This window comes from Semicossyphus pulcher, unplaced genomic scaffold (assembly GCF_022749685.1).
Source record: "Semicossyphus pulcher isolate SPU_LCO1_2020_fin unplaced genomic scaffold, fSemPul1.0.p SCAF_6, whole genome shotgun sequence".
Lineage (NCBI taxonomy): Eukaryota > Metazoa > Chordata > Actinopteri > Labriformes > Labridae > Semicossyphus > Semicossyphus pulcher.
The window spans coordinates 29,465,275-29,492,936 of NW_027211737.1; the positions used below are offsets into that span (position 1 = coordinate 29,465,275).

A 27,662-nucleotide genomic window follows, 5' to 3' on the forward strand; every position below is an offset into this window, starting at 1 on the left:
ACTGTCCCTTAAAAATAAGAACAGGCTGCTGGGTAGCCTATTGTTAAGGTGTGCAGCAAAATTACTGGCGTAGGACTGAGGGACCGTCCTTACTTCTATAAAGTGAGGTCTTTTAAGAAGGCCCAGACCTGAGCCAGCCACACCACAGTGGGTTCTGTCTGCTTCCTTCGGGTCACAGATACATTCAGCCAAAATGTAGGACTAAGAGATTTAAATGATTTAAACTCATTTTAAAATATTACTTATTTATGATGTTTTTTTTTGTTTTTTTTTGTATTTATTGTTGCACTTCTGCCGGCTGCACAAGAATTTGCCCCTTGGGGGACAATAAAGATTTCTTGATCTTGATCAAGATTTATATGTATGGTTATAATATGAAATGGGGGAAAGATAGATAGATGGACAGATTTCATTGATCTCAAACTGGGATATTGTGTTATAAAGCTATATGTACATTTATGTTGTATAGCTAGCTGTTGCTGTCCAGTCTCAAACCAAATATGGCTATGTGTGGATTATTTTGATCAATAATGCTTTATTACATACTTATAATTAACTCACCTTTATTTTAATAAAAATATTGACCCTCTGTGGACGAAGCAGAGGCTCTACTTTTTTCAGGGTGCTGTAGCAGTCCTCCACCAGCTGAGGGCGAAGCAGGACAAAGCACCATGACATAAGAATGGAAGTAGCAGAGGCAGAATATAGCATAGGGTTACACCTGTCCTATGGAGAATGAGTTTATACAAACATGCACGTGTGTGTATGTGGGGAGTGAAATGTTTCATATTACCTCAAACTCAGAGGAGAAATCCACTGCTGCCATTCTTAATGGATGAACCACAACAAGCACATACAGGAATGCCCTCATGAGAGCAGATGTGAAACGGAAGTGAAAGCTTATCTGAGCAGAAGAACCCAGAACCTGTTCCACAGAAAATGTCAAAGACGTTTTCATGGGTATTTTTATTTCTTTACAGGTTCTCTTCCTTCATTCTTCTCATGATAAAACTACACTGCAAGCTTTGCCAGGTGGACATTAACAAAAACTATTGACCCGTCTTATTTTCATTTTATTTTTAACCATCAAAAAATGTGTCCTGACATTTTATAAGGCATGTCTTATCTAAAAAAGTTCAAAAAGAGTTATTTTTGTTTCCAAATCTCAGATAAATAAATAAACTAAGTTATGATTCAAAGGCAAAAAGAAAACGAAGTCTGTAAATGGTTTATTCAGCTCTACAACCTTTATGAACACAATAAAGTGCCCATGGTTATTAAACAGATTGAATAAGTGATTGCACAGAAATCAACTTTTTAATATACAAAAGAACTTCTTGCTGAGACGTTTCCTCTCTCTGCTGATTTCATTTTAAAAGTAGTAATAACCTTTGTGGCAATGGGCACTGTGTGTATTTCTTATTCAAAATCCAGATTGACTACGATTAAATAGAAATGTTATAACTTGCAGTTATAGTTTCAGAAGGAAAGCAGTTAATCTGAGGAACATATTCTGATTGTTTGAAGGTCTTTAAAGCACACATCAACAGCCACAACACTTTACATTCATAGATGTTCGTGCTGTCTGACACCTTGAATTGTCCTGCACAGCGAAATAACTCGTCGGGGGTTATAAGTGATGGAAAGGATTCCTTTGTAAAAGTCTGGACTCTATTTACGAGCTGTAATTGGATTGTGCCTATAGCTTAACTGAAACACATTTGTTAGTTGTTTGTGTACTAATTTGTTTCAACCAAATGTTCATGCATCGTGTGTTCGATTGGACATTTGACAAAAACACCACCAAACATGCGCATGAACATTTTATGACATTTATTATCTTACGTACAGATGTGAAGAACATAGACACGTATAGACTCTTTAACACAGCTTTAAATACACTTTAATGATACAGAACATTTTGTACACATTTTGAGACATTAAGAATTGACGTGACAGAACATCACTCGATTCTTGATCCAATGTGAACCTTTCTGAAGATGCTTACATTCACAGAGATTTCTGTTATCCACTCTGTCGTCTTGGACTGGAGACAGCTGAGTCTTACTAAATTATCAACTGAATCACCAGTGAAATGGATTCTGTCTTCATTTTTGCAACAAGTCATGGCAAAGTCTGAGCGAGTTTGTTGATAAGGAACCACTATGTACCTTGTAATAGTACAGAAGTAGCAACCTCGTGATTTTTGGTTACAAATATTACAATTCATTCATTTGCTTAAATGGGTGGGGGTAATACCCGAGCGGTTTTCATTGAGATCTTCATGATGTGTTGTGTCTCTTTCTAATGTCTTCTAACAAAGACATGAATAATACAGCAAAGCAGCCTAGCAAGCAATGGTACCATATCAACTGAAGACTCACACTAATGAAGAGTGGGGATGATACTTCCCCTAAATAGCTATAAACAAAGAACTTTCACATACTGAGCAGTTCAGATCAGACAGTTCCACAGTTTGTACTCCTCCTGTCCTGGACCTCCTCCCTTCGCCCACATCACGTCGCTCAGTTCTGACAGCTTATTTTGTTTTCATCGTCAAGGAGTTACTGTCCCCCTGAGCCATCAACAATGGCAAAGATTATAAGTCCAACAATAATGAGCGCGGCTGTCACTCCGATGCCGATGAACACCACTTTCATCTTCTTGTTTTCCCATCGTTTCTTTTGCTTCACCTGATTGGCCGTCTTTTCAAAAGCTTTACTCTGGCGGGGGGACACACAAGTAGAAGATGTTTTATTATATTGTTATGTAACCAAACTACTCTTTAAATGTCAGATTGTCCCTCTAAGAAAACATTTCCCATTCATAAATTACATCCCTCAACATCGACAATCATTTTCTGTAATAAACAAGAGTGAATTTCATAGACTTCTTTGTGAGTGTGTTTTCATTACAGGAGCTCTATATGACATTAACTTTTCAGTTGTTCCCCTTCTTTCCATTTTTTAAAGAGGCTAAAGTCAACATGATCACATGACTACTACAGTCTTCCTGGGGGTCAAAAAGGTCACACTGTTCCCACATTGCACACTCGGCTTGTGTTACATGGCACTGATGAAGAGAGACCTAAAAACAACTGACAACTGAAATATTAAGTAATAATAAGTTCAAGCAGAAATTGGATACACTTTGTGATGTTATGGATGAGGAACTAACACACTAGAAGAGTACCTCTCAGAAGACTTAAAGCTGTGCAAATCATAGGCTGTATAAAAAGATGGATGAGGCATCTCCACCACCTCTCATTGTACTTATCTGAAGCTAAAATACCTCCGGTGAGGTTGGCGGGTGGAGCCGCAGTAATAACGTCGAGCCTCTTCCACTTACCAAAACAGATATGGAAACTACAATGACCGTCGTGATAGTTTTAGTTACGTTTCCTCCTCTATTATTCGTCTACTCTGCTAATCCGGAACTGTTTGGGAGCCGTATTTGTCAACAAAGCTGTCAATCATCATTTTTACAGAATCAAATACCAGTACGGCAGCCAGCCTGCTGGGGGCACTCGAAATGTTTTGGCTTCACTTTTAGGGAGCTGTCATGTCGTCCATCTTTTTATACAGTCTATGGTACAAATTAACACTACTAACGAACACTATCACATAACACACGAGTGTTTTAGCTTTTTTCAGCCTATCGTTTTCAAACTACAATTTACTGTCTTATCAGTCACTTCTTTCATCAGCCTCATTTTTGGCCTCAGGAGAAAGCTCAAAGTAAAGCAGAGCTAAGAGGCTGTGACTCTTACAATTAATCATTGTGAATGAAGTTTCCACCTGAAGCCAAATTATCTTAAAATGTCAAAATTATTATATGTTTCCAGGACCGTGAGGCCGGATGCTACTAACGCTAGCTCAGCTTTTTTCTCTAATCAAGATCCAGATGCAGATCATAAGGTTAAATGACATCGTAAGAAACGACAGGAATGTAACCTAAAATGTAGCCGGCTGAAAACAACTGAGTGTCCGGCCATCTGTGTTTGTCTGCTGCGTGCCAGCGTTAAGTATAAAAACATGTAGCCTTATGAAAGAGCTTTGTGGGGCACTCATAATAGATAAAAAGGAACTAATAGTTATGGTTAAATCCTTTTATTACACAGCCAAATGTGTCAACACAGTGTGATGTAACTCAGGCAAACAGGGCAATGTGGGAATATTGTGACCTACTTGTTGACCCCCGGATGGACATTTGCCTCGTGGCATGTCCTGGACTAACTTTGTCGTACCCAGGGAGACTAGCTTGCTTCATTCATCTTAGGAAACAATAGGAAATACCTCTCTAAAAATAGCCCCATAAAACACAATCAGGATGTAAATTGTACATTTGTTTTCCTCTCCAGCTCCACCTAAGGTGTATTTTTAGACATCAATATGACATTTCCTAGTTTTTATCCCCAGGCGCCTAAGGAAAGGGAGTCTGTGTACGATATATTCTCAAGTCATTCGCCTTATTCATACAATTCATTTTTCTACTTGTACAGCTTTTCTAAGCCCCCTACCTTTTCCAGCAGGTCATCTGCTCTACCCTCCAGGTCTTCTAGTTTGCCAGATCTCTCATCAGCCTTGTTCAGGTTGTCCAGCATGATGACCTTCACCTCCTCCACATCGTCCTGGGCCTTCTGCAGGCGGCTCTTCCCATTCTCCTGTTCAATCAACACACACAGCATGGTGATTGAACTTTCCCATGGTATATGCAGTACATTTTGGAAGACATTAAGACATCCATAAGCATGGACAGTTAGCATGCCACCATGGAAAAAATGTCGGAATTGTGTGGTACAGAAATACCCAGAGGTGTGCACTCAGCATGTTAAACGGTAAGTCAATAACAAAATATGAGGAAGTGCCTTACTGTCGGTGCCACATGCAGAATAGAGGCATTCAGTAAATAACTGGACACAGAATCAGATACCCCATGCTAACTGTTACTTCCAACCAAGGGTTTGATTACAACTTGCAACCTCGCTCGAGCTCATTTTGACTAAAAATGCACTTATCGTAGGTCGCTTTGGAATGCATGTGATGTGATGACGCAGCAAGATTTTGGTCCTCCTGAGCTTTAGAAAAGGTTTCCTGCCCACTTTAAACAATTTAAAGAATAAAGCTCAGCCAACTCATAGGGAGAATCCCTCAGTCAGTCTGTTCTAGTTCTCCAGCTCTGAAGGGGGTTTTGTCGAGTCTGAGAAAACGACCTTGGCTGCCTCAGCCTAGGTCTGTAGACTGCAGATGTTTAACAGAAGATCTGTGTTACAAACGGGCATTGGGGAAATTAAATGAATGGATAACCTTGAGGACAGAAAAGTTTTGATATCTTGGCCCCTGCTTCTTTGATGTGAACCATTATTTTCTGTCTCTTGGGAGTCCCCTTAAGGTCTGCACTTTCCAATAAAATAAAGGTGGTCAACATAAGTGCTTTTTTAAATACTTCAGTGCATCAGTTTCAAATGTATAATTCCTGAAGCACATTTGCACTTTTTCCAAATGGGAAGTAAAATATCGATCTTAAATCTGGTTGTCCAGACAGGTTGACATCTAAAACAAACCAACCTGCCTGCTTGATACACATCAGACTGGATTTGTGTTTGCTTTATAAACACAGCAACAAACCTGCAGTGAATGTTAACTCAAGTCAGGCTGTGACAGGTTTTGCAAGCAGACAGAAGCAAGAGTACATTCATGTGTAACTTTTTAGATAAAAGAATTATATCAAAAGCATATTATCGGACAAACTATAAGTACAGAGAGGAGCAAGATATGAACCAAGAAATTTAAATGAAGTATGAGAGGATTTCCCAGATACTGAAGAAAACTTTGAAGAAGTGGATTGTGAGTAATGATAGGAAGCCTCCATCTCAGATGTTGACAGGAACAGGAAACCAACAGATAGAACAAAACACGTACACTCTCAGCACCTTGAACTGGCTCATAATTCATTCTCACTTCCTGTTTAAACGTACTGTATACTGCAGACGAGTTCACAGTAGGCTAGGAAGGGTAGACTTTATATCAATGAGGAAATGATTAATGGAAGCCCAGAAGGCCCAGTTATCTAATTGTTGAAAAAAAAGTAGTTGAACAAAAGTCTGTATTTAAAATTCAGCTGGCGACGTCTTTACACAGGAACTGCTGCCCATTCCAGTTCCCCTCCTTGTTTCCTTCCTCTCCTCACTCCCTCCCTCCTGCCTGCCTACATTCATGTACCTGGCATTATCCAGGGGAGAAAAACCTGCAGCATGTTATAGCATGTTCATAATCGGCTAGTGTGGAACATTATTCTAAATCGAAACAACCTGTGTGTTCTTAGCTGATAATAACAACCTTGTGTTTTCAATAAACCTATCGAAGTACATTCAGGTTTTTTTTGTTTTATTCACTCAGAAAGGTTATTTTTGTGTTGTTGACTGCTAAAAAATCCCATCTTTATTCATGACTTCATGAATTGACCAAGAGATCATCTTTTATGACACCTGGTGCGCCTTTTAATTTTGATTATCGACCTGGATATGGTCACTTTAATATATTAACTATAGAGATATACATCGTTCTATTATTTTTGTATTAATTCAACTTTATTCACAATTTAAGATCCATCTAAAGGAATTTCGACCTGACGTCAAATTTACTTAATAATACAACAATAATTAACTACGTTAAAAAAGTAGCCTATTTTGATTTTAACATTTGTGGTTTTCTGAATAAAACGTTTAAAATGGAAGACGTCACGTATGACATGAACTACAGTATCATATCTGCCAACTATGATATAAAGGGACTGAGCTTTCCAAAGCAGTGTGCCAAAACGAAGAGTCCTGTCTCTTCCATCTCTTCTTGTGAAAGCTGTTAGTCGTTTGTAATTTGACCTCTGAAAGATTAAAATGGACTTACCATTTCTGTCGCGTCTCGTGCAGTGTTTGTGTTGAAGCCGTCACCGGATCGAATGCATTTATAGTGCGACTCCAGTCAACTTCAGAAACAGGAAACACAACAAACCAGTTCTGGAGTTTTAAAGCCACCTAAGTGTGTCACCTTGCGTAGTGAAAGAAGCTTAGGCAACGTCTTGCGGTTTTCTTGATTTACTTTCGATTCGTGTCTTTTTTTTAATGTGAGCTTTCCCCTGTTGCTTTCACTTCCCCCGAGCTGCAGCAGTCTTATCTAGCCGTTGGACTTTGTACTGTCTGTTTATGATGCGTTCATGGCAGTGCAGGAAAAGTTAAAATTACCATAGTTGGTCATGTGACCACATGCCGACTCGGTAAAGTCCCGGACTTATCAAGATGTGACTCATTGTGGCTTTATTGGTACTTCACAGAGACAATGTGGGCACTACCTGAACATCTTTAACTGACATAGCTAGTCCACTAATACAACGGTGGTAAATCTATATACTCGATAGATAGATAGATAGATAGATAGATAGATAGATAGATAGATAGCATTTAGCAGTACATCTATGTGAAGTGATGGAAATTTGGGCTCAACAAAGATATTGCTTAAATGTTAATTCATCCTCATATATAAATGTATAATATTATATAATCCAATGATATTTAAAATCAGCTATCCATTAACCCATTTATACTTCATATCCTTAGAGGGGGTTGGAGCGAGCCACCCTGTAGTCGCCAGTCAAATACAGGGCATACACTTAGAACATTAAGAACCTTCTTACTGTGAGGGGACCGTGCTTACCAAGACACTTTAGTTATTTATTGAATAACTGTTATTTAACAGGAATAACCCCATTGAGATACAAAATCTCTTTTACAAGTGAGTCGTGGCCAAGACAGCAGCATATCAGTTTCACATAAAGAACCAGCAGACTAAAACAAGCAGAAACAATGTGTGAAGTGTAAAGGCCATTTCTTCTTGAACTCAAAGAAGAAATGTGTAGGGTTTAGTGAAATCCAGTGGTAAGTTTGCACATTGCCAACAGAACCAACTGACAACTGTTACCCAACCCTTCCATTTTTTCAACTGTGTAGGAGAACCTCTAGTTGCTGCATACTCTCCAATAAACTCTTTTTAAAGCTATTGTTCGGCACAAAGGGGCAGGATCAGGACAAGTGCTTTTGGAAAAATGTAGTATGTAGCACTCTGTGGCACAAACAACCAATCAGCCTAATCAGTTCTATGCTGAAGATAGGTTGTTTTTGCCAACAATATATAAGAAGTGTATTTATCTTTGAGTGCCGGAGTTCTCCTTGTTTGCTTTGATTGCTGCTACAATGCAGAAAGATACTGTTTAGGATTTGGAGCTATGTGTTGCTGCTACTTCTCTCATCTATCTGTTAATAAGCTATAACAGTATTTTTTAGCAAAAAGTGTAATGTTCAAAAAAGGGCAACCAGCTTGCTCATCAACAAACATTTCTATGGCTACAAACCATAGCTGACAGCAAATCTAAATGTCTCTCAAGTGTTGAATTAGTAATGCTCCCTTTCTGCAGACTGCCACATTGTACTTCTTCTCAGAGGAAGACCGACAACATCAATACCATCAACATGCTGATGTGCTTTTACCCTGTTTTGTCGTCTGTTAAGTGAGAGACTGGCAGTGTCCTCCCTTTCATAAATGTTCAACCAGCAGGCCGGCATTTCCGGCAGGCCTCGTCAGGGCGAGCCCACTACAGAACACTTTGCTCTGTTTGGTCTTTGATGGGTGTCGCCTGCTTAAGGGCTGTGCAAGGTTTAAAGAGGGCGACTGCTGGTCCACCATAATGAGAAATATGAGTAATATTCATATGATATCCCCACAGGGACTAACATTTATATTGACCTTATTGCACGTTATAGTTGTTTCCTTCCATAGGACTTCATATAATGTCATATGCCATTGTTTACCTATAGTATATAGATCGTAGAGTATTCCTAAACAATAGTTATTGTCTTTGTCTTGCAACACACTTCTTTATAGCTCATAAACACGGTAGTTTGGACTTAAGTGGGTTTTTTGAAGCAGGATGGCTGCAGAACAGTTCGTCATCAGCATGTAAAACTGGGTGGCACTGGGGACTACAAAGGCTCTCAATCATGACTGCAGCTGTGCGTGCGTGCGTGCGTGTGTGTGTGTGTGTGTGTGTGTGATGTTAATTTTACACTTCTGATAAGGAGCTGACAGGCAGACAACACAACTACATTGTAGTTCAACTGCGTCACTCATACCACTCATTAAAGTTCTTTCAAACAGTCTTCAGTTCATTCAGAGACAGTTACAGGTTAAACAAAGCAACATCAGACAGGCCCCATTACCACCATTATAGATAAGGTCCATATAAGTGAGATACCAAGACCTAGTTAGATAGTAACTAACAACGATATTACACCCTGTATCAAAAAGAGGACGTGAACAAATTGCTACAAAAGGTCACAGAGGCTGGAAAGTGAAATATCAGAAACAGGAAGTAGGGTAATTCACACGTTTCTTCCTAAAACCTGATGTGGTACATTTTTCTTCTTCATCTGAAATTTGTGTCTAAAACCCCCTAAGTTTAATTTAGTTCGCTGAATTAAAATAGTAGTTTCATGTGCGTCTATTGTTGAAGCCCTGTAAATATGAATTATTGGCTCAAATATCCTCGTATTAACATCTCTCCGCTTATGTGCACAACTTCTCCCCCTTATGGGGCTCTGAGATACTGAGCAGCAAATAACTGGAGTCCCTGTGATCAGCCAGAACACAGCCATGCCCCTGGAATCACAGAGAACAGAGCCCTGTAGGGATGTGAAACTAAATGCAGAACTATGGTTACAGGACAAATGCCTCGGGAAAATTATGTGATGCTGATGTGTGATGGATTTTCCCTTTAATTATTTGGTTAAAAGTGTTTGTGTTTTTTAAATTAATACAAAAGCCTGAAAAAAATTACAGTTCATTCTTCATTGAAGGTAAAACAGGAAGCAGCCCGGTCTAGTAGCTGCTTCTATATTTGATAGTATGAGCCTGAGCCACAGTTGTGATTTAAAAGAAACTCCATAAGTCGCTCTGGTTTGGAGCGGCCTCACTTGTTTTCTGTGGCGTGTCATCGAAGCAATGCTACTATTGTGTACTTTGCAGTACATTACTCTATATTGAGGAGCCGGTGCACTTTCAATACTTCTACTAACAGATTTTAGTACAGTTAAATAGTAGAGTACAATATTTAATCCAATAATGTTATATCATTTCAAAGCAGGTCTGTAGTAAGTTTCCATTCTATCATATCAAGTATTAATGTTTTAGTTAGACTAGTACACTATAGCACTCAAATGGCAGCACTGTAGTGTTACATAGTGTAGTCTAGTTGAATACTTAAATCAATCTATACCATAATAGAATCAACTTATGATATGGCATAGTCAGGTATAGTGTGGTAATGTAGTGAGATGTTGTGCAGAGGTTTACTAAACTGTGTTATATCATACAAGAATAATGTGATACAATACTTTAGTGTTATAGTATCTTATGATTGGACAATCGTATATTTGTTGAATGTATAATATGGTTATACTTTTGTAATAGTCCAACAGCATAGCATACAGTAGTATAATAAAGTATAGTACAGTTGTAGGTACAGATAGTACTGCATTATACCACACTACACAGACAATCGTACTGCTATATCCTTCCTATTGTGTTCGGGTCGGCACCAACGTTTTTAGGTTTTAAATGCATAAAAAAAACACATACATTTGTTTATTTCATCAAGGCTTTTTCACTTTGTCAGGATCCTCTATTTCAAGAAAATAAAACGATAAAAAAAAATTTCACTAAATTATAAAACGCTCTGGTTAAAATTATGACCTTTGTGTTGTTAGGGTCGGGACCCAGTTATAATAATAAGAATATAAAGCAATAATTAGAGCCAAAACGTGCACTGTCAGCCAACATACAATGTATTTAGAGATGTGTTCTAATACCCCTCAGTGATAGTCAGGTATCACAACAACCTTTAAATGATTCTCTTGAGGTTCATTTTAACATTTTTTAAAAATTGAAATCGAGGGGTATACTGAAAAAAAAGGCCCAGGGGCCTCACCAAAGGTATTAAAACCAATATTTTCATAGATAAGGAAGCCTAACAAGGTAACCAAGAGATGAGAAACAACTAATTGTTTTTAGTGCATTTCACAGCTGGTTTACGACACGGGTCAAAACCGACCCGTTAACATAAGAGATGGCAACAGAAAGCTAACACAAGAGGAAGGATGTAGGATGCACAGCAGTCAGGTAGCTGACAGATCGCTCTCCCACGTCACAGACAAACACAAACACAGACAGGCAGGAAGGTGAGCAAAGATGACATACGGGGAAGGGAAACGGGAAATAACTAGAGGCATTGGTGGGAATTAAACTCTACCTTCTCTACGTGCATCAGCCGCTAAAATACCTCCACATAATTGTACTGTTGCATCATCAACATGATCACATGATACACCAGAGTGTTTAGCATTTTTCTAACAGAGGCAGCACATGAGATCTTGTCAGGTCAGAGCTGTTGGGGTCAGAGACCGGGCCAACAAAAGGCTTCTTCTGTGAAAAGCAGCTCAAGCACAAAGGCCGTATTCAGCATGCTGACCACCCTCCCTCCACATCATTGTCCAACACTCATTCATAGATGGCAGACTCACATCCACATGACTACAAACTGTCTGAGTCCGGGCTGGTTTCCCGTCAGTAACAAATGGGCTTTCAGTGATTTCTTTTTGTTTGTGCTCGTCTAAGAGGCTGTTGTACTCAAAACTAATCAGGCATTTTGTCAGAGGGATAAAAACTTCTGGGACTGAGGTGAGCTACTGTTGACTCAACAGAAAGGTGGCCTGTAATGACTTGTTCAACAGTCTGCCAGATTTTTGGTTTTGCCCTGCCTGGGAGTTCTTCACAGATTGGTTGGTTTTAATGCAGTTGTTCATATCCGACATCGTTTTGTGACAATATTTTGAGTCTTTTACTTTTGATCTTGAAAGATTCAGAAAAAAATAAATGAAAGGGATGATTTCCCTTCATTCTGGTCCCTTTGTTGCCCTTACCCAAAGGCACATAGTCTCTTTAAACTACAAAAAGATATATTTGATAAAAGATCAGAACAGACATGTCAGTAAATAGACCTTACAGTTTCATATTCGTTGTTTTGGAAACAGATGTGCAACAGGGAAGGCATTCAGGCTACTAGCCGAACCAGCTGGGCCTGATTTGTATTTTGCCTCCTGTTTTTTTCTTTCCGCATTTTTTCTCTCTGAGTACAAAAACTTCTTTGACCCACTTTCGTTTTAATATTTTCCAAAGCTTAATGTCTTTTTCAGTGAGGTGAAAACAGTATTTCAAATTCTCCCCAGACATATTTTTTGGGTTTTTCCTGATGTTTACTTATGTTTCCTTAATTTGATTAAACAGAAACCATAAAGAGCTGATCTGAGCCACTATCTGACGTACTGCGGGGGAAGCCACTTATATCTACTTCCTTAAGGCTCAGCTCAGCCTGACTCTGTCACCATGTTGTGGCTTTCAACAAACAAACAAGGACTAACATGCTTTACTATTAAATATACACCAGAGCATTAAAATAAATCAACATACATCTTATAAAAAAGACCCTTGTGAATTTTGTTGAACCCTGCTGTAGCTCGAGCCGGCACAAACACAAATCAATGTTTGCTTCACAGAGCGTGGATAACTACTGTGCTCCAGAACCATTTAAAAATTAATAAAATAATTATCTGTTTATTCAGACATCATACAAAGCTTTTATTTATCCAATAAAGCACATGAATAAAGCGTTGAAGCAGTCCAAATGGGATGTATTTAGACCTTCTTGATGCTGAACTGAAAGAGCAGGGAGAAGTGGCGGGTAACACGTATGATATTTGCAGAAAAAATGACAATGTTTTGGAGTTGAACTCTCCACTTCTCAGACTGTAGGGGGCCTATCCATTGACATGGACCTGGCAGGGGGAACCACGGAGGGGCTGTAAGCGATCTCCCTCAGCTGCTCACGAGTGTACGACCAGACATGGGACTGAAAACCGACCTGTAACAGCTGACCCTGCTGGTGTGTTTATTGAATCAAAGCACCAAAGCCATATGTTAAAGTGCTGAGATCTGTGCTTGTTTTCTTCTAGTGGCCCAAATTGACTCTTGAGTGACCTCTGCTGCTTCACAAAAACCTCACAGCTGCAGGAACGCTCCGAGCTGAATGAAGGGAGTCTGAAAATGCAGTTTTTCTCCTGGATATTTCAGGATACTGAACGTAGTTGTGTTCAATAACATTCCAGTGTCCTTCCAGATTATTATGTCTGAAGCTATGCAATCGTGATGCTTGGTACAGGCAGCAAAAGAGACTTTAAACCTCGATGACAAGTCACACCTCGATACAAGAAGGTCATTATTGCTGCACTCCATTTTTATTATATTGGTTATTGTGGCACCAATAAAAACTGATTGCTTTCTGATGACAGATGAGATCAAAGCTGGGCTGTGTTCTGTATTTTCAATAGTACAAAACAATCAATGTTTCATTCATTGTAACATCAACATTTTGTTCATGTTTTTCTACCTGACAAAAAATATATATGACCCTTTGATCATTAAATGAACAGTATTCAGTGATCTAAAAAACACTCATTTCAAAGTCTTTAAATATTTTACACAATTTTATTTTACCTTAATTTAGACAGGTCACTGAGACACATGTTCTCAGTGAGATTACTGTTCAAGAGTACGACGGGAAAAAAAGGGGAGGGAGTTTTTTCTTTTTTTTGCATTTCGAAATTAAAATTAAAATTCAATATGAAATTACGAGATTGTAAAGTCATTTTAAAGTCAAAATAAAAAATAAAGTCCAATAAATCCATCAGAAATCTCTAATAAATCCATCAGATATCTGATGAACCTGATCAATCAATGTCCAGAGTTTCGTCGCATTAATGCAAGCATGATGATCCCATGAAATAAAACTTAGCTATCAGATATCTGATGGACCCGAGGAGTTGACTTTATTCTCCACATTTCGACTTGACTCTCTTTTTTCCTTAGTGTGGCCCTAACACTCCTTCGTACAACAGGGACCTGCTTGCCTACTTCCCCTGTAACATATTTGTCCTGGTATAGGTGCCGAGTATGCATTTTATTTGTATTTGTACTTGTATATATGTATTTCATTGACACTAAGTTTTCAGAAGACTTAAATAGTCATTTTGGGGCTGTGATGGCCACAGCTCCACAGTGAAAGGTTGTCATACACGCACTTCATTATCACATGTTAACTTGATCTTTATTTTCATTTGCAGTCAGTTACACATAAAACACCCTCAAATTATTTGGTTTAGAATTTAGTTAATAGCACTCTATATAGTACATGGTTTCTTTATCAAGTAAACACTAAATGTACAGAGCTTTGTCATCGGTTTGATTAAGTTAAACTAATTCATTTCTCCTTTCTTTGAGTTACCTGGCTGCTGGGTCTCCTTCCTGGTTTGGCCCAAAGATGTGTCTGTGGGTGGAGTCCGGCTTTATGGAGGAGGACCATACCAAGTGCGCAGCAGCATGGGGGGGATAGGGTTTCGTTGTATTCAGGTTTAGTTATCTTGTATGTTGTCCTCCCCTGCACATTTAGTCTTGGTTTGGTCAGCTTGTATAAATGTCCCCCTCAGGTCTCATTTCGTCAGGTCTGTTGGTTGCGTTCACATCTAGTTTAGTTATTTTTCAGTTGAGTTTTGATCTGTTGACCTCTTTTAATTTGCGTGTTTAAGCAATATTGTTTTTGTTAAACCCCTTTTTGAAAAAAAATCCTTATTTTTATGCTTCAAACCTGTGTTCCTTTGTGCCTTGACTGTTTGGTCCACGACAGGGGCCGTAAACTTAAAATGCTTGAAATGTATATTGTGAAATCTCTCCTGAAGTACTGTGGTGTGTTCATTTAGTTCTTTCTATGTGGATGTTAGTGTGAGCTCCGAGACAGGACAAACAATAGGAGGCATGGGGGCACTGACGGGGAAGACTCGGTGGGTCAGCAGGAACATGATGAGAATGATGATGAGGAGGAGGATGGCCACCATCAGGACCACCATCAGCTTTACAGTCTTCCACCAGTAAGAGTGAGCCACTCTCTGAGTTGTTTTTGAGAAGTCCTGAGCCTGAGCAGGGAAGGAGATGAAAGGATGTGTAGTTCTGACACACAGACTTCAAACTTACCTGTGCATCCCTGACAAATCTGTAGCTCCGTCCTCTAACCACACCTGAATAACATGTACTGAGACCAGCTCTGTCTCTTCTGACAGAGCAACAGAAGCATCAACACGTGGGTCATTTGTCAAACACAGGTAACTGATAACATTTCTAGTTGCTGCATTCCATTCATTCCTTGCTCTATGCATACTGGTGCATGGTGCTGGTGCAGCTAAAGGGAATACCACTGACTGTTATTATATCACAGCATTGCTTTTCCTGCTACGACGATTGAAAATGTGAGCCGTGAACAGCAGGAAGGCGCTCTGCATATCGTCACATGGTTCCTTAATTAACAGAAAGAGACACATTTCCTGTAATGAGAAAACGGGAGTGAAGAAAGGAAGACTATGATGAGCAATACATCCTGGGCAGTGATGCATTGAAGCGCAAACAAAAAAAGCTGCAGCTGGAACTTCAAAGTTCAGGTCAGAGGAAGGGAGAGGCCACAGGTAGTCAGGTACATGTGTGCTCTAACAGCCTTGTACTAGTTTACCTGATGATAAAGACCACTGAGGACCCGGTTTAACAACCTCTTTATTATTAATATTCTTACATTCATTCAAAAGTAAAAAAACAACAACAACAACAACAATGGAAATGTTAACCTACTTTACTCTCCACGCCTTTTACTACAGGAAGAGATGTTAATATTGCTGTCAGAGATCTGGCGCCCTCCTGTGACGGAGAAGAGATTTGCGCCGAGGCAAACTCGCCCTGGAGGACCAGCTCAGGTTCCAAACAGGAGTCAGAACTCGGCTGTTATTGTTGCCATAAACTGGACCTCAAGAAAAATCAGTGCCCAAGCTTAGCTTACAAGCGCCATCCTGCTCAGTCAGTAGGCCTTGTGTCAGTGGAACAGGAGTCTTTGGATGAACTGGAGGGTTATGAGGGATTTGGGGAACCCTGTCTGACTCCAGTGAAGGTTTAGGTGTGCCAGTCACTATCTTGAGAGACACTGATGCAAAGCAGACCCTGATCAGGAAAGGTGTGGTGGAACTACCTTGCTCCAGTTTCACAGGACAGTTTAGTATAAGGAGTAGGAGGAAGCTACGAGATTCTGCCTCTACATCAGCTGTATTTGAGGTCAGAGTTAGTGACAGGATGTGTAAACGTGGCAGAGGCACCAGATCTTCCCTCTAAATCCATAGACCTGATCATGTGGCTGGAGTTAAAGTTACTCCAGTGGTGCATGATCAACCGGTGGAGATAGAGCTCCCTGAAGTCTTCATTGCTTGTGTGGTCGCTCGTTCTCAAGCCAAGGAAGCAGTTGAGGGGGTTGAGGCAAAGCAGGAAGCAGAAGACCAGTCGCTAGGTGACCTGTCTGATGCTTTTAAGTGAGTGGAATAAGGGTGCTGTTGCAGCTGAGGTTGATGATGGGGAACCAGAGTGTGAGGTTGTGAGCGGAGAGAATGAGAGGGATGACCAGGGAGACGCAGACTCAGGTGAGGAGACTGAGAAAGGAGGACAGACTATGCCTGGTGAGCCTGATACAGTTCCCCCGAGATGAATGAATGTGATGACTGACTGACAGTTGGGCACGTCACGTAGCAGCCTCTGCCATCAGTGTGTGAATGGCTAAATGTGACATTTAGTGTAAAAGCTGCTTTGAGTGGTCGCAAGACTAGAAAAGCGTTATTTAAATACAGTCCATTTACATCTATATCGCACTCATCCGACCACTCAAAGAGCTTTTACACTACATGCTACATTCAACCTTTCACACACACATTTATACACTAATGGCAGAAGCTGCTATGCAAAGTGCCAATCTTTAAACAGATGCTAACCATTCACACACTCACACACTCACACACACACACACACACACACACACACACACACACACACACACACACACACTCACACTCACACACACACACACACACACACACACACACACACACACACACACACACACACACACACACACACACACACACTCACACACACACACACACACACACACACACACACACACACACGCACACACACACATGGCTGTGCTTTCAGGAGCAATTTGGAGTTTGGTGTCTCCCAGCTGGAAATGTTTTGTCCTAAAACTTTCTGAGAATGTTAAGTGCGATGTTCTGGTAATGTTTTGAGCAAGAAGGGTCCCAGAATGTTCCTTTTAATAACAGGAGAACGTTCTCTGAAAACATGTTCAGAAAGTTGCAGTGAGAATGTTCAAATCCCATTTCAGGAACGATTTATAAATCCCGTTGTGATAGATCAGACCGTACTAACATCCTGAAAGATCCTCAGCATGTTGCAGTGAGCATGTTCTACCTTTGTTTTTATGTGACATTGAGCAGATGTTTTATAAAAGGCGTTCTGACGTCCCAGGCCTCAATAACATCCTGAAAATATCTTCAGAATGTTGCAGTCGGATAGTTTTGTCTTAGTTTTAACGTTACCAGAACTTTATTTGAAATGATAAACATCCTCAAAATGTTCTTTCAATATTAGATTAAACATTTTCTTTCAAACGTAATTAGAACTTGTAGGTAATGTTAGGAAATGTTATGGGAACGTTCCCTGCTAGCTGGGTTACCCGAGCACACTTCGACATGTTGACTGCAGCAGTCGAGTATCGAACTGCCAGCCCTTCGATTGAAAGACAACCAACTCGACCACTGAGCCACAGGTGTGAAAAAAAGCTGTTTATTTACGATGTCCTAGCAATCTGACCAAGGTGAAGCAGTTTTTCAGAGTGGGGTAAAATTTCAGCACCGCTTGCGAAAAGCTGAACAAGAATGATCCACACGGATTCAAGGCTGTCAAGGTGCATGTTCAAAGGCCTGACTTGAAAGGTGTGAATACAAATATTTTCTGTGTTGAAACATGAAAAGAACTTTTCAGGGGTTCAGTGTCTTACCAAGGTAACCTCGACTGGGATGAAACAACTACTGACTGGAAGACAACCCACTGTACCTCTGAGCCACAGCCGCTCTGATGTCACATGATCAGTTTAAGTTAAACCACTAAAAGCAGTTGATGTGTAACTTAAAAGCTGGAGCACTGAGAGTCTGAAGTGTAAGAGCTGAAAGCTGTTGAAACTTTAGTTAGCCCCCCAGGCAGATGACTTCAGTTTGTATGTAAACATGCACATTAGCTGAACAAACCTGAGTCAGAGCTGGAAACAGGCGAACTGTGAGCTGAAGAGCAGACAGACACAAGTGTTTGAAGTGTTAGAGAAGTAAAACATGTCAGCTCATGTGTTCAAAGCAGTCTACACGCAGCTTACATGTTAACTAAACATTTTATAATGATATATCACTCTGACCAGGGCCATTCTGCATAACGAGTAGTTTTAGTACATTGAGGACATTTGTTTGGACTGTGGGAGGAAGCCAGAGTACCTGGAGGGAACCCACGAATGCACGAGGAGAACATGCACACTCCAGACAGAAAGGCCCACTTCGTCTGAACCGGGTACAAACCAGAAACCTTTTAGCCGTGAGGCAACGGCACTAACCCACCACCTTGCAGCTTCATTCACATTGCACCCTAGCTAAGAGACTGCATCATCGTTCAGTATGTACATCAAAAATGAGATATAACTCATACAGCTGAATGGACTAATAAAGACTTTCTTCAGGCCAGTGGCATGTTCACTCAGATGCTAGTTCAAGCTGTACCATTTAATTCAGTAGAAAACTAGCTGACAATATTTAACAATAACATTAAGATAAATTCCAGCTGAGCTGACAAAGTTGCTCTCATTTACCAGTCATGAGCTCCACTGCTAAAAACAATTTGGGCTGTGACGTCTTTGTTTTAGATCCATTCAAGTGATCTTCATCTATGGACAGTGGAAGACATCGTCAGCATTAAGTGCCAACAAACGGCTTCAATTGTGATCGGTCAACATCATCAGCATCAGCATCAACAAGATTAATATAGTCATCATCATCGTCATCATCATGAATATCCTAATCAACATAAACAACATCCTCTACGTCATCATCAAATCATCAACAGCATCAATATCATTAAGGTCAGAGGTGTTCCTGAAAGAGCTGGGTGTTTAGCTTCTTCTGAAAGGTGACTCTGCGGACCGGATGGAGTTTGGTAGCTTGTTCCACCACGGGGGACTACTGAGAAGAGTAAATGGACTGTACTTAAACAGCGCTTTTCTAGTCTTTGCGACCACTCAAAGCTGCTTTTACACTACATGTCACATTCACACACTGATGGCAGAGGCTGCTATGTAAAGTCAATCAGTTATCACCGGTCTTGCCCAAGGACACTTCGACATGTAGCCTGAGGGAGCTGGGGATCGAACCTCCGACCTTCCGATTGAAAGACGATCGACTCTACCACTGAGCCACATGAGAAGGTTTTGACAGAACATATGGACGGCTGATTGAGCATTTATTCCACATGGTGCAAAGCCTATAACAGGCAGTCAGTCCATGATAGTTTGGGCTGGTGGCGAGCAAGAATAGATGTTCCACGACTTCCCCTCCTCTCGTGTCCCACGTCCCCTCTGCTCTACAAGTGGCCTCCATGTGATTTATGCTGGTTTGCAATATGACAGGCTGAGGGGAATTAAATAAAGGGTGGTAGAACTAGATGCAGATTAACTTTAGACACTTGAACAGAGAAGGGAAAACCATTACATGACAGCAGCTGTAAATACTTTTTATTTCATATCAGACCTTTAAAACCAAATGAATACCATAAGTCAGTAGAATAAGACACTGCTAATCAAACATTCAGATACATCACATTTCATCTGTTTTGAGCAACATGACAAGACGATGGAAAAGTCCTTTAACACACTGACAGACGTGTAGCTGGAGCCTGTATGTGGAGGGACGTGAGCGTCAGTATGAGAGTAACAGGAGAAAGAACCCTAGAGCTGTATGAGACTCTGTGTCAGCACAGCCTTATTGTATATACATGTAGACAATAATCATCAGCAGAGTTATTAAACCTTTTTCTAAATAATCAGCTTTGATTACCTGTTTATACAGACGTCACAAAGAGCTTCATTTGTGATGAACAGACGGAACACGAATGATATAAAGCATTAAATAAATAGCCTCTAAAAGAACAGATAATTTAATTAACACGTCGATTAAAGGCTTCGGCAAATATACACAAAGGGGAGGATATGTTAACTATTTACACTTCATTATGGGAGTTACTTTGACCTAACTATGTGAAGCTAATCTGGTACCGTAACATCAGAGAGGTGGGGAGAGAAATAAACAACATCTTTGGACCAGACTTGAATTTCATAGAAATATAGAAAGTTTTTTTAGTTTGAAACTGTAACTTTGGGGGACTTTTGATTTGACATTCAAGGGGGCGGGGCTCTCCCTGCTTGATCAACGAAACTACAGACGTGCTAAAAAAAAAAATCCATGACAAATTCAAATTTGAGTATCAATGGGATGGATACATCTTTTATGGTCTAACGACAAAGTCACAGAAAGAACTTTGAAAAGAATGAGCCCATAAACGGTAACATACAAACCCGAGCCTGTCCTTCAATACACCGGGAACTTCACTTGTAACAGATTTGAAGTTGCCTATTTTCTTTAAGAAACTGCACTTTAGTCTTTTAAACAACACCGACTGTCCTTTGTTAAGGTGCACATAAGTGATGACCCTCAAAAAACATCCGGAATGAGGCCTGAGAAATCCCTGTTCGTCGGTTCCAAGCGCACAAAGCAAGTTCCCGTCTGTCTGGATGAAATGACCGTTGGTGAAGCAGGTCAGTAATAAGGACTGATGGCGGTGGCACGAGGCGCCCTCGGAGAACAGTAACAGTGTTTTTGTTTCATCTCTCATTGTTAAAGTGTTTAAGAAGTTCTGCATTATTAAAGTTACTTAAACCAAAAAGTCCTTAAACGACATCGTAAGCATGAAAGATACCAGTAGAAACTATGAAGTAAGAAAGGTTTCCCCAGACAGCAATGATTTTTAATTTACTTTGTATAATGTGCAATCAGTTTGTTTTTCATTTATTATTATCTATATATGTTCAGCATCTGTTAGTGTGTGTTTATGGCTTGTCGGTGGGTTTTACTATGGGAGGCAACGGGCCGCTGACAGGAATCACTCCGGTTGCCAGCAGGATGATGATGAGGACGATTATGACGATGACCACCACGATGACCACAATCAGCTTGACGTTCTTCCACCAGTAGGTGCGAGCCACCTTCTGAGAGGTCTGCTTGAAGTGCTGAGCCTGAGCAGGGAGGAAGAGGAGACAAGCCATTCAAACAACACATCCCGCTTTCTTTCAATTCCTTGTTGAAGCCACTTTGTGCAGAATTCCTTGTAAGGAGGGATCTTATATTATTTACTCTAACCGAACAGTATAAAGAGATGAACCCATCCCAGTGAATTCATATTCATTTGACATGGAAGCTGCGGTAGTGACACCCGAGTTGTCCGCGTTCCAGTACAAGAAGTCAGAAAAACAAGATACAGACCCCTCCAGTAAAACAGTGATTGTGCTTGCTCTCTTGGATACAGACAACCACAGAACAAATATGAGGTCCACAACACGTCCACAGATAGAAACTGGACCGTACTGTGTGTATGACTGATTTAATGACAAACATTTAATACTGCAGCTTTCATTTACTGCTGATGCACGGAGCAGCCATCTTTGATTATGAGGTCAGGGTCTGTGAGGTTCCCGCTGTGTGTTAATAAAGGTCCCGTTTCTAATGTTTCCTGTTATGACCAACCCACAGAAACATTTAAAACAAACACCCGAAACTACGCCTGGATATTCGTGCTGCGAACGTACTGTAGGTTCTATTCCTATATAATCTTGAGGTGAGGACTGAGGAGTATCATAAAGTGTGCGAGTCCCTTTCATGAATGGATAGTTCGTGTGGCAGGGTGAGAGAGCTCGCCAAATTGATACATACACTAGCGATTTAATGGTTTCTTTCCTCCCTGCCTGCCTGCCTTTTATAGTAGACAGAGAGTTGATGGTGTTATGTATTCGAGTGATAACGTTTGTGGTGAGAATAAAACTGAAACCAGGTCAGATATAACTTACTTAAAAGAATCATTTCTGATGTAATCTACGGTGAATATCGTAGTTCAGTCTGTTGTGCATTTACTGCTGCACTAGGATAAAGAGAGCCACTGCAGCCGCCTTCTCCATGTCTCATTAAAATCTACGAAGTAAGAGTGCCAGATTATAATCAGGAGTTAATCACATGCACACAGATATTTTCTGTGGCTCACAGGTTTGACCAACACGCTTGCTCACAGAGCAGAGAAAGCATGCTTCCTGCAGAGCAGCAGTGATCTTTAGTCTAATGCAACAAGAACAACATTCGATAGTAAACAACCTGACATGACACGGGTAACATGACATTACCCAGGCCGCTTGCATGGAGCCTCGAAGTTCCAGTTCTGCAGATAAAAGTAAAGTTAGTAAAATGTCCTTTCTGTGAAAATAAGTTGGCCCATTAATCTGAACCTCGAGTCCAAATGTAACAAAGTCTACCTGCCAACACAGCAACTATTAGCTGTTTCACACCAGTACAAACTTAACGGATGAGATTATTATTATTTTGAAATGAAATGCAAGTATGGAACTTAAAGGTCAGAACTGCTAGAAGTATTTATTTACATCTCAACTCGAGTTTTTGACAGTGAGCACATTAAATGTGAGCATGATGCCTCATAAAGGGAGAATATAATAAATAAAATATAGATAGAAATGGGCAATTCAATATTTCACGATCTGGCTTTGTGTTGTTTCCCATGGCATGTTGTCACGTGTAAACATTTGAAAGACTTACGTATCAATCATATGCATCAGTGTTGATGGGGAAATAGACAAGAAATACTAACACAGTGCACAAAGAGTTTAAATGCTTTCCTCTTGCTCGAGCATTGAAGTGTGTGGACGAGACTGCCGATAGGCGGTCGCTTTAGTGTTGTGTGAACACTGTTGCTAGGCAAGGGTGACGCTTGCAGTTAAATATATATACACATAACAAAATACATGACTTAAATAACACTTCCTTTACAAATTAGATACACACATAACCCAACAGTGGCTACTTTTTGTGTCTGGGTAGGTGTCATTGATTAATGCGCCTTTGTTCATGCCTGGTATTATGCATGTTGCTTTGCTGGCTTGGCTTAGTGGCACAGCTAAATGGAACAGAGCCATTGTTAATGCTATTAGATAGAGCAATGATAAGTAAAAATGTCTGTTGTTAGAGAAACAGTAGGAGGTTTAATGTGCTTCACATAATTAAGTTACTGTGATCATACCATGAAACACAACATTTCCTGCACAGGAAAGAAGGAGAAGAAAAGGCCACACCTCGTCTGTGAGTCGGCCTCTACTGACTTCTTGTTACTTGATTATCACTGAAGTCTTACCAACCTCTTCGATATCGCTAAATTCATAGCACTCCAAAGATGCTTTGGCACATATACATAGTATTCATACAGTATATAAAGTAAAAGGTACGCTCCTGTGGTGTGACTGACCCCTGCTTGCAGGTCCTCTGACTTGTCCATGAGCTCATCCAGTCTCTCTCCTCGGGCCAGGATCCGGTCGACATTCTGTGTCATGATGTTTTTCACTCCATCTACCTGATCCCTCAAGGTCTGCACTTTATCCTGCGACTCGGGCTCTGGCGCCACACCTCCCCGCTCCTGGGATAAGACAGAGAAAGGTAATTTAAGAACATGAGCTTGAAACAGAACATACCCCCCTCCCATCAAAGTTAGCACGCTGATGACCCGGGAGGACCTGCCAATAAACACAGATTGTCTCTGTTCCCACTGCCAGTGGAGTATTTCGGTCTCTTTTCTGCTGCGGCACCATCTAACGTCACAACCCACAAGAAACACGGTTAGTAAACAATAGTACGCACAAAGAAGTTACATTATACTCTTTGGCAAGCAGCATGGAGACCAGGGAAGATGTTACAGTGGTTAGGTCTTTATGTATCTATGACTCATTCAGTCTGTTTATCGAACTCGGCGCAGACAAAGTTGGAACCATGTTCGAGCGCTGCTCGGACGGAGACGGGTTGAATTTGTAGCTGAGATGATAGTGGTGTGTGGTGTTCCCATCATTGCCGATCGGAGCCGAGGCGATAATTACCCGGGTCTACTGCAGAGTCCTTTGACCCGGGTCTGAATGCAGATTGTAGCCTGTCCCACTAAGCAAAAAGGCCGGGTGTTAGCGGGTTTCTTGACCAGTGGGAAAGTGACTTTACACATGTCTGCAGGAATCCAAGTCTAAACTTTATCTGCACATACACACACCGGCACGGAGGGTCAAATTAAAAATGCTACTAGGTTGCACTTTGGAAAATGTAGATCTAGTGTTTTTGGAATGTAACTGAGTAAAAAAAAGAGGATAATTTATGCTCTAATACTTTGCATTTATCTTTATCTCTTATGAGTTCCCTAAATCTGTGGAATACAGAATTGCCACAGGGACCCTTTAAGGTCTGGCTCCAGCAAATATGTCTTTTTGAACTTAAAAAAAAACCTTTTAATGCCCAGGACGGCTGGAGCGATATGATTTAACATGCATGACAACTGGCGGTGGCTTTGAGAGTCCTTTCAGTCCTTGAGCTGCTGCATGTAACAGCGCAGCCTTCTCACATCCCTGGCATCGCCTGCCACAACATGCCGATAAGTTACGTAGTTGATGGTGCGACTTCAAAGCAGAAATGTTGTAAGCGGTGGGGTGAATGTATGTGCAGATCTGCATACAGTGACTTCCATGTCCCGTGAGCCAGCACCAGAGTGTAAACAAAACCGTGTCTAGGAAACAAGGGCAGGTTTTGCTGCGTCACCTTCCGCCTGCCCTCTCTCCCGCCTGCCCTCCTTCTCTCTCTCTTCATTATCCCTTTCTTCCTTCTTTTTCTCTCTTTTGACCCATCATCTCCCTTCCTTCACTGTTCTCTGCTTTGCTCTTTTAATATTACTCCTTCCTTCCTTCTTCTTCCGTTGGAGCTCTAATTACCTCTACAGACCTGCTTTGAATTGTGTACAATGCGTTTGTTACTGTTGCACTTCTTTTAAACCATTTTCCTGTTCCTTACCTCCCCATTATATCCATATATATTCACATTCTCATCACATCCTTTGTGGCGAGTCCTGTTTAACTCGACTTGCCAGGTTTATGCTCTCTCCTTTACCCATACCAGTGTTCTGTTGTTCAGTGAGGCGCACCAAATGGCTGACAGCTATTAAGTAACAGCATTCCCAGAGGAGAGACAGAAACATACAAAAACATCTTGTTCATACAGTTACAATAAGAATATTATTCAAGCCTTGTACAGACATTCATGCAGAAATGTGTTCCTCTGCCTTTCATGGAAAGTGACTTCCTGTAAAACTTGATATCTCAAACAAAAGGCCCACAGATCGGACAACTTGTAAATATGCAGCTGACACATAAGACATAAAGATGATTCATAAGGAAGTGCTTTCTGTATAGTACATTTAAAATACACTAAAAATCTGTGTGAGTGTGGCTGTTAATGCAAAGACGGATTTCATTTGTCCTGATAGGACACATAAAATAGTCCCTGCTTACATCCTAATCTAGTCAAATGCGACATTACTAATCTGTAAGTGTAAGTTTGAATAGACCACATGCAAACACCAGCGAGGCAATGCGATTTTTATTGTTATCAAAGCAACATAATTCTGATGTAAAAGCGACATCATAAATGCTGCAGGCCTCAGGAAAATATTGTGTGTTGGTTTAGAGGCTCTCGCCGGCACAACTTATTCACCAACGCGTAATAGCCTCACAAAGAAATAATCTGACCCTCACTGTACAAGTCTTTATTTTGTTCTTTTTACTGACGTCTGTCTGAGACGATTTGTGTCAGACAGGAGTTAAATAAAATGTCAAAAATGTTCAAACTCAACAAAGGTAAACAACTTTAAACCATCTTATAAAATATCTTTTAGAAGCCTGCTTCTTTTTATGATTATGTATGTGCATGAACAAGACTTAATTCAATAACAAGACTCTCTTTTGCACAGTTATGCTAAGACAAAATGTGTGTGCCTCTCAAACTGTCTTACAAAATAGATGTTAGCAAGCAGTGAGCTCAGGCTTTTACTTAGAAGTTGAACTTAATGAAGTCTTGCACAGCAGGCAAAGATCAAATCTATGTTGAGTTCGTTAGACTGTCTTATGAGAGACAATGTGGGTCTTATGAAATGCCATGAGTGCTACAGCACCGGGGTTTTATCACTATCAGGAGGCGAGGTATGTTAACATGAACTTGCTGCATTTTTAAATGAGGTTTGGCTTAGGTAAAGGCTCAGCCGACAGTGAAGTACATTTTCAAATATGCGGAAAACAAATGTGTTTGCGTTAGTTTGTGACTGGTATGGAAAATCCCTCAAACCTTAAATTAAATTGAAGAAAACGAGTGAAAAATCTAAAAAATAAATTGTTTAAAAAGTTTAAGTTTATGTAGGAACACTGTTCCACCTTGGACTGTATGATTTCAGCAGCGGGTGTAGTTGAGCCATTTTGTTTGGATACTTTGTAGTGGTGTGACGTTCGCGAACGATCCGACTCTTTTGAACGGCTCTTTTGTGGGAACGTCGGGAACCGCTCCTTCGTAATCCTGCTATTTTCCTTTTACATTTTAAAAGCGTGCGTCTTGACATGTGGAAACATCGTGCAGGCACGTTCGCGAGTCTGACCACTCTCTCACCTCGGATGTTATGGCTCAAGTCCTTTCCGAGAAAAGGATCCAGGAGGTCCTTGGAAAGAAACGGAGCCATAAGATCCGGCTCTTTTCAAAGAGCCCAAACTCCAAACAAAAATACTTGGGAGACTTTTTACGCTTCCTTAACACATTTTCAGTCTTGGTCAAATCAAAGTCAAATGTATCTTATTCTATCTTAAAATCACCTGTTGCATGATTGTTCTGACGTTAAACATGATGACGGCGGAGAGGGTTTTTTTATACAACAAAAACACAAGCTTCAAACATAATCACCTACCGGATCATTGTCCATCTTGTTGGAGATAATTCCCTTTGTCCGCAACCCAATGTATCAACTTTGTTTAAGGTGACGGTGTTGTTTAAAACACTTTCCCAAACCTGTAAAAGACTTCAGTTTGATACTCCGCCAAAGCCAATACGTTTCCTTCTGTTTAACTTCCTGGTTGTTTTTTTTCCTTCGAACGGAATTCCTTCGTCTCAGGTGTCAAGTAGCCCTCAACGCGAACACAACTTCCTGACCATGTTTTAAAATGAAGCACGTATCCTAACTTTTCTTTTTTAGAGAACGTAGAAGTGATGGGTCAGATGTTACCTTAGTTATGCAGAAGTGAAGATTTTACTCTAAAAGACAAAGGTTGTACTGAATTTATCCCACATTATAGCCATATCTAAACATAGTTAGTCACATCAAAATATATCGGAAAAAAATCAATGACAAAAAGCA

General features: G+C 40.4%; 2 protein-coding genes across 3 annotated transcripts; both read right to left on the reverse strand.

The window, feature by feature from the left end:
* Window positions 1–1,818: 1,818 nt before the first annotated feature.
* Window positions 1,819–7,184, reverse strand: vamp5 (vesicle-associated membrane protein 5). 2 transcript variants are annotated; one of them, XM_069683841.1, is made up of 3 exons: window positions 6,906–7,184; window positions 4,520–4,663; window positions 1,819–2,723 (listed from the first exon to the last, which is right to left on the reverse strand). In XM_069683841.1, the coding sequence occupies exons 1-3, from the start codon at window positions 6,906–6,908 to the stop codon at window positions 2,565–2,567; spliced, it is 306 nt and encodes a 101-aa protein (XP_069539942.1). In that variant the 5' UTR covers window positions 6,909–7,184; the 3' UTR covers window positions 1,819–2,564. The 2 variants fall into 2 exon arrangements, with proteins under 2 accessions (XP_069539942.1, XP_069539941.1); XM_069683840.1 differs by lacking the exon at window positions 6,906–7,184 and having other exon boundaries at window positions 4,520–4,687.
* A 12,665-nt stretch (window positions 7,185–19,849) lies between these two features.
* vamp8 (vesicle-associated membrane protein 8 (endobrevin)) lies at window positions 19,850–27,380 on the reverse strand. The gene is made up of 3 exons (XM_069683837.1): window positions 27,216–27,380; window positions 23,709–23,876; window positions 19,850–21,423 (listed from the first exon to the last, which is right to left on the reverse strand). The coding sequence occupies exons 1-3, from the start codon at window positions 27,228–27,230 to the stop codon at window positions 21,238–21,240; spliced, it is 369 nt and encodes a 122-aa protein (XP_069539938.1). The 5' UTR covers window positions 27,231–27,380; the 3' UTR covers window positions 19,850–21,237.
* Window positions 27,381–27,662: the final 282 nt, after the last annotated feature.

Excerpts from the sequence above, each read along its gene's own strand:
- vamp5 (XM_069683840.1), bottom strand. The coding sequence starts at position 4,687 with ATGCTGTGTGTGTTGATTGAACAGGAGAATGGGAAGAGCCGCCTGCAG. Across the intron at positions 2,724-4,519 it reads CAGATGACCTGCTGGAAAAG|AGTAAAGCTTTTGAAAAGAC; the intron begins GTAGGGGGCTTA and ends TCCCCCCGCCAG.
- vamp8 (XM_069683837.1), bottom strand. Across the intron at positions 21,424-23,708 it reads CAGAGGACCTGCAAGCAGGG|GCTCAGCACTTCAAGCAGAC; the intron begins GTCAGTCACACC and ends CTCCCTGCTCAG.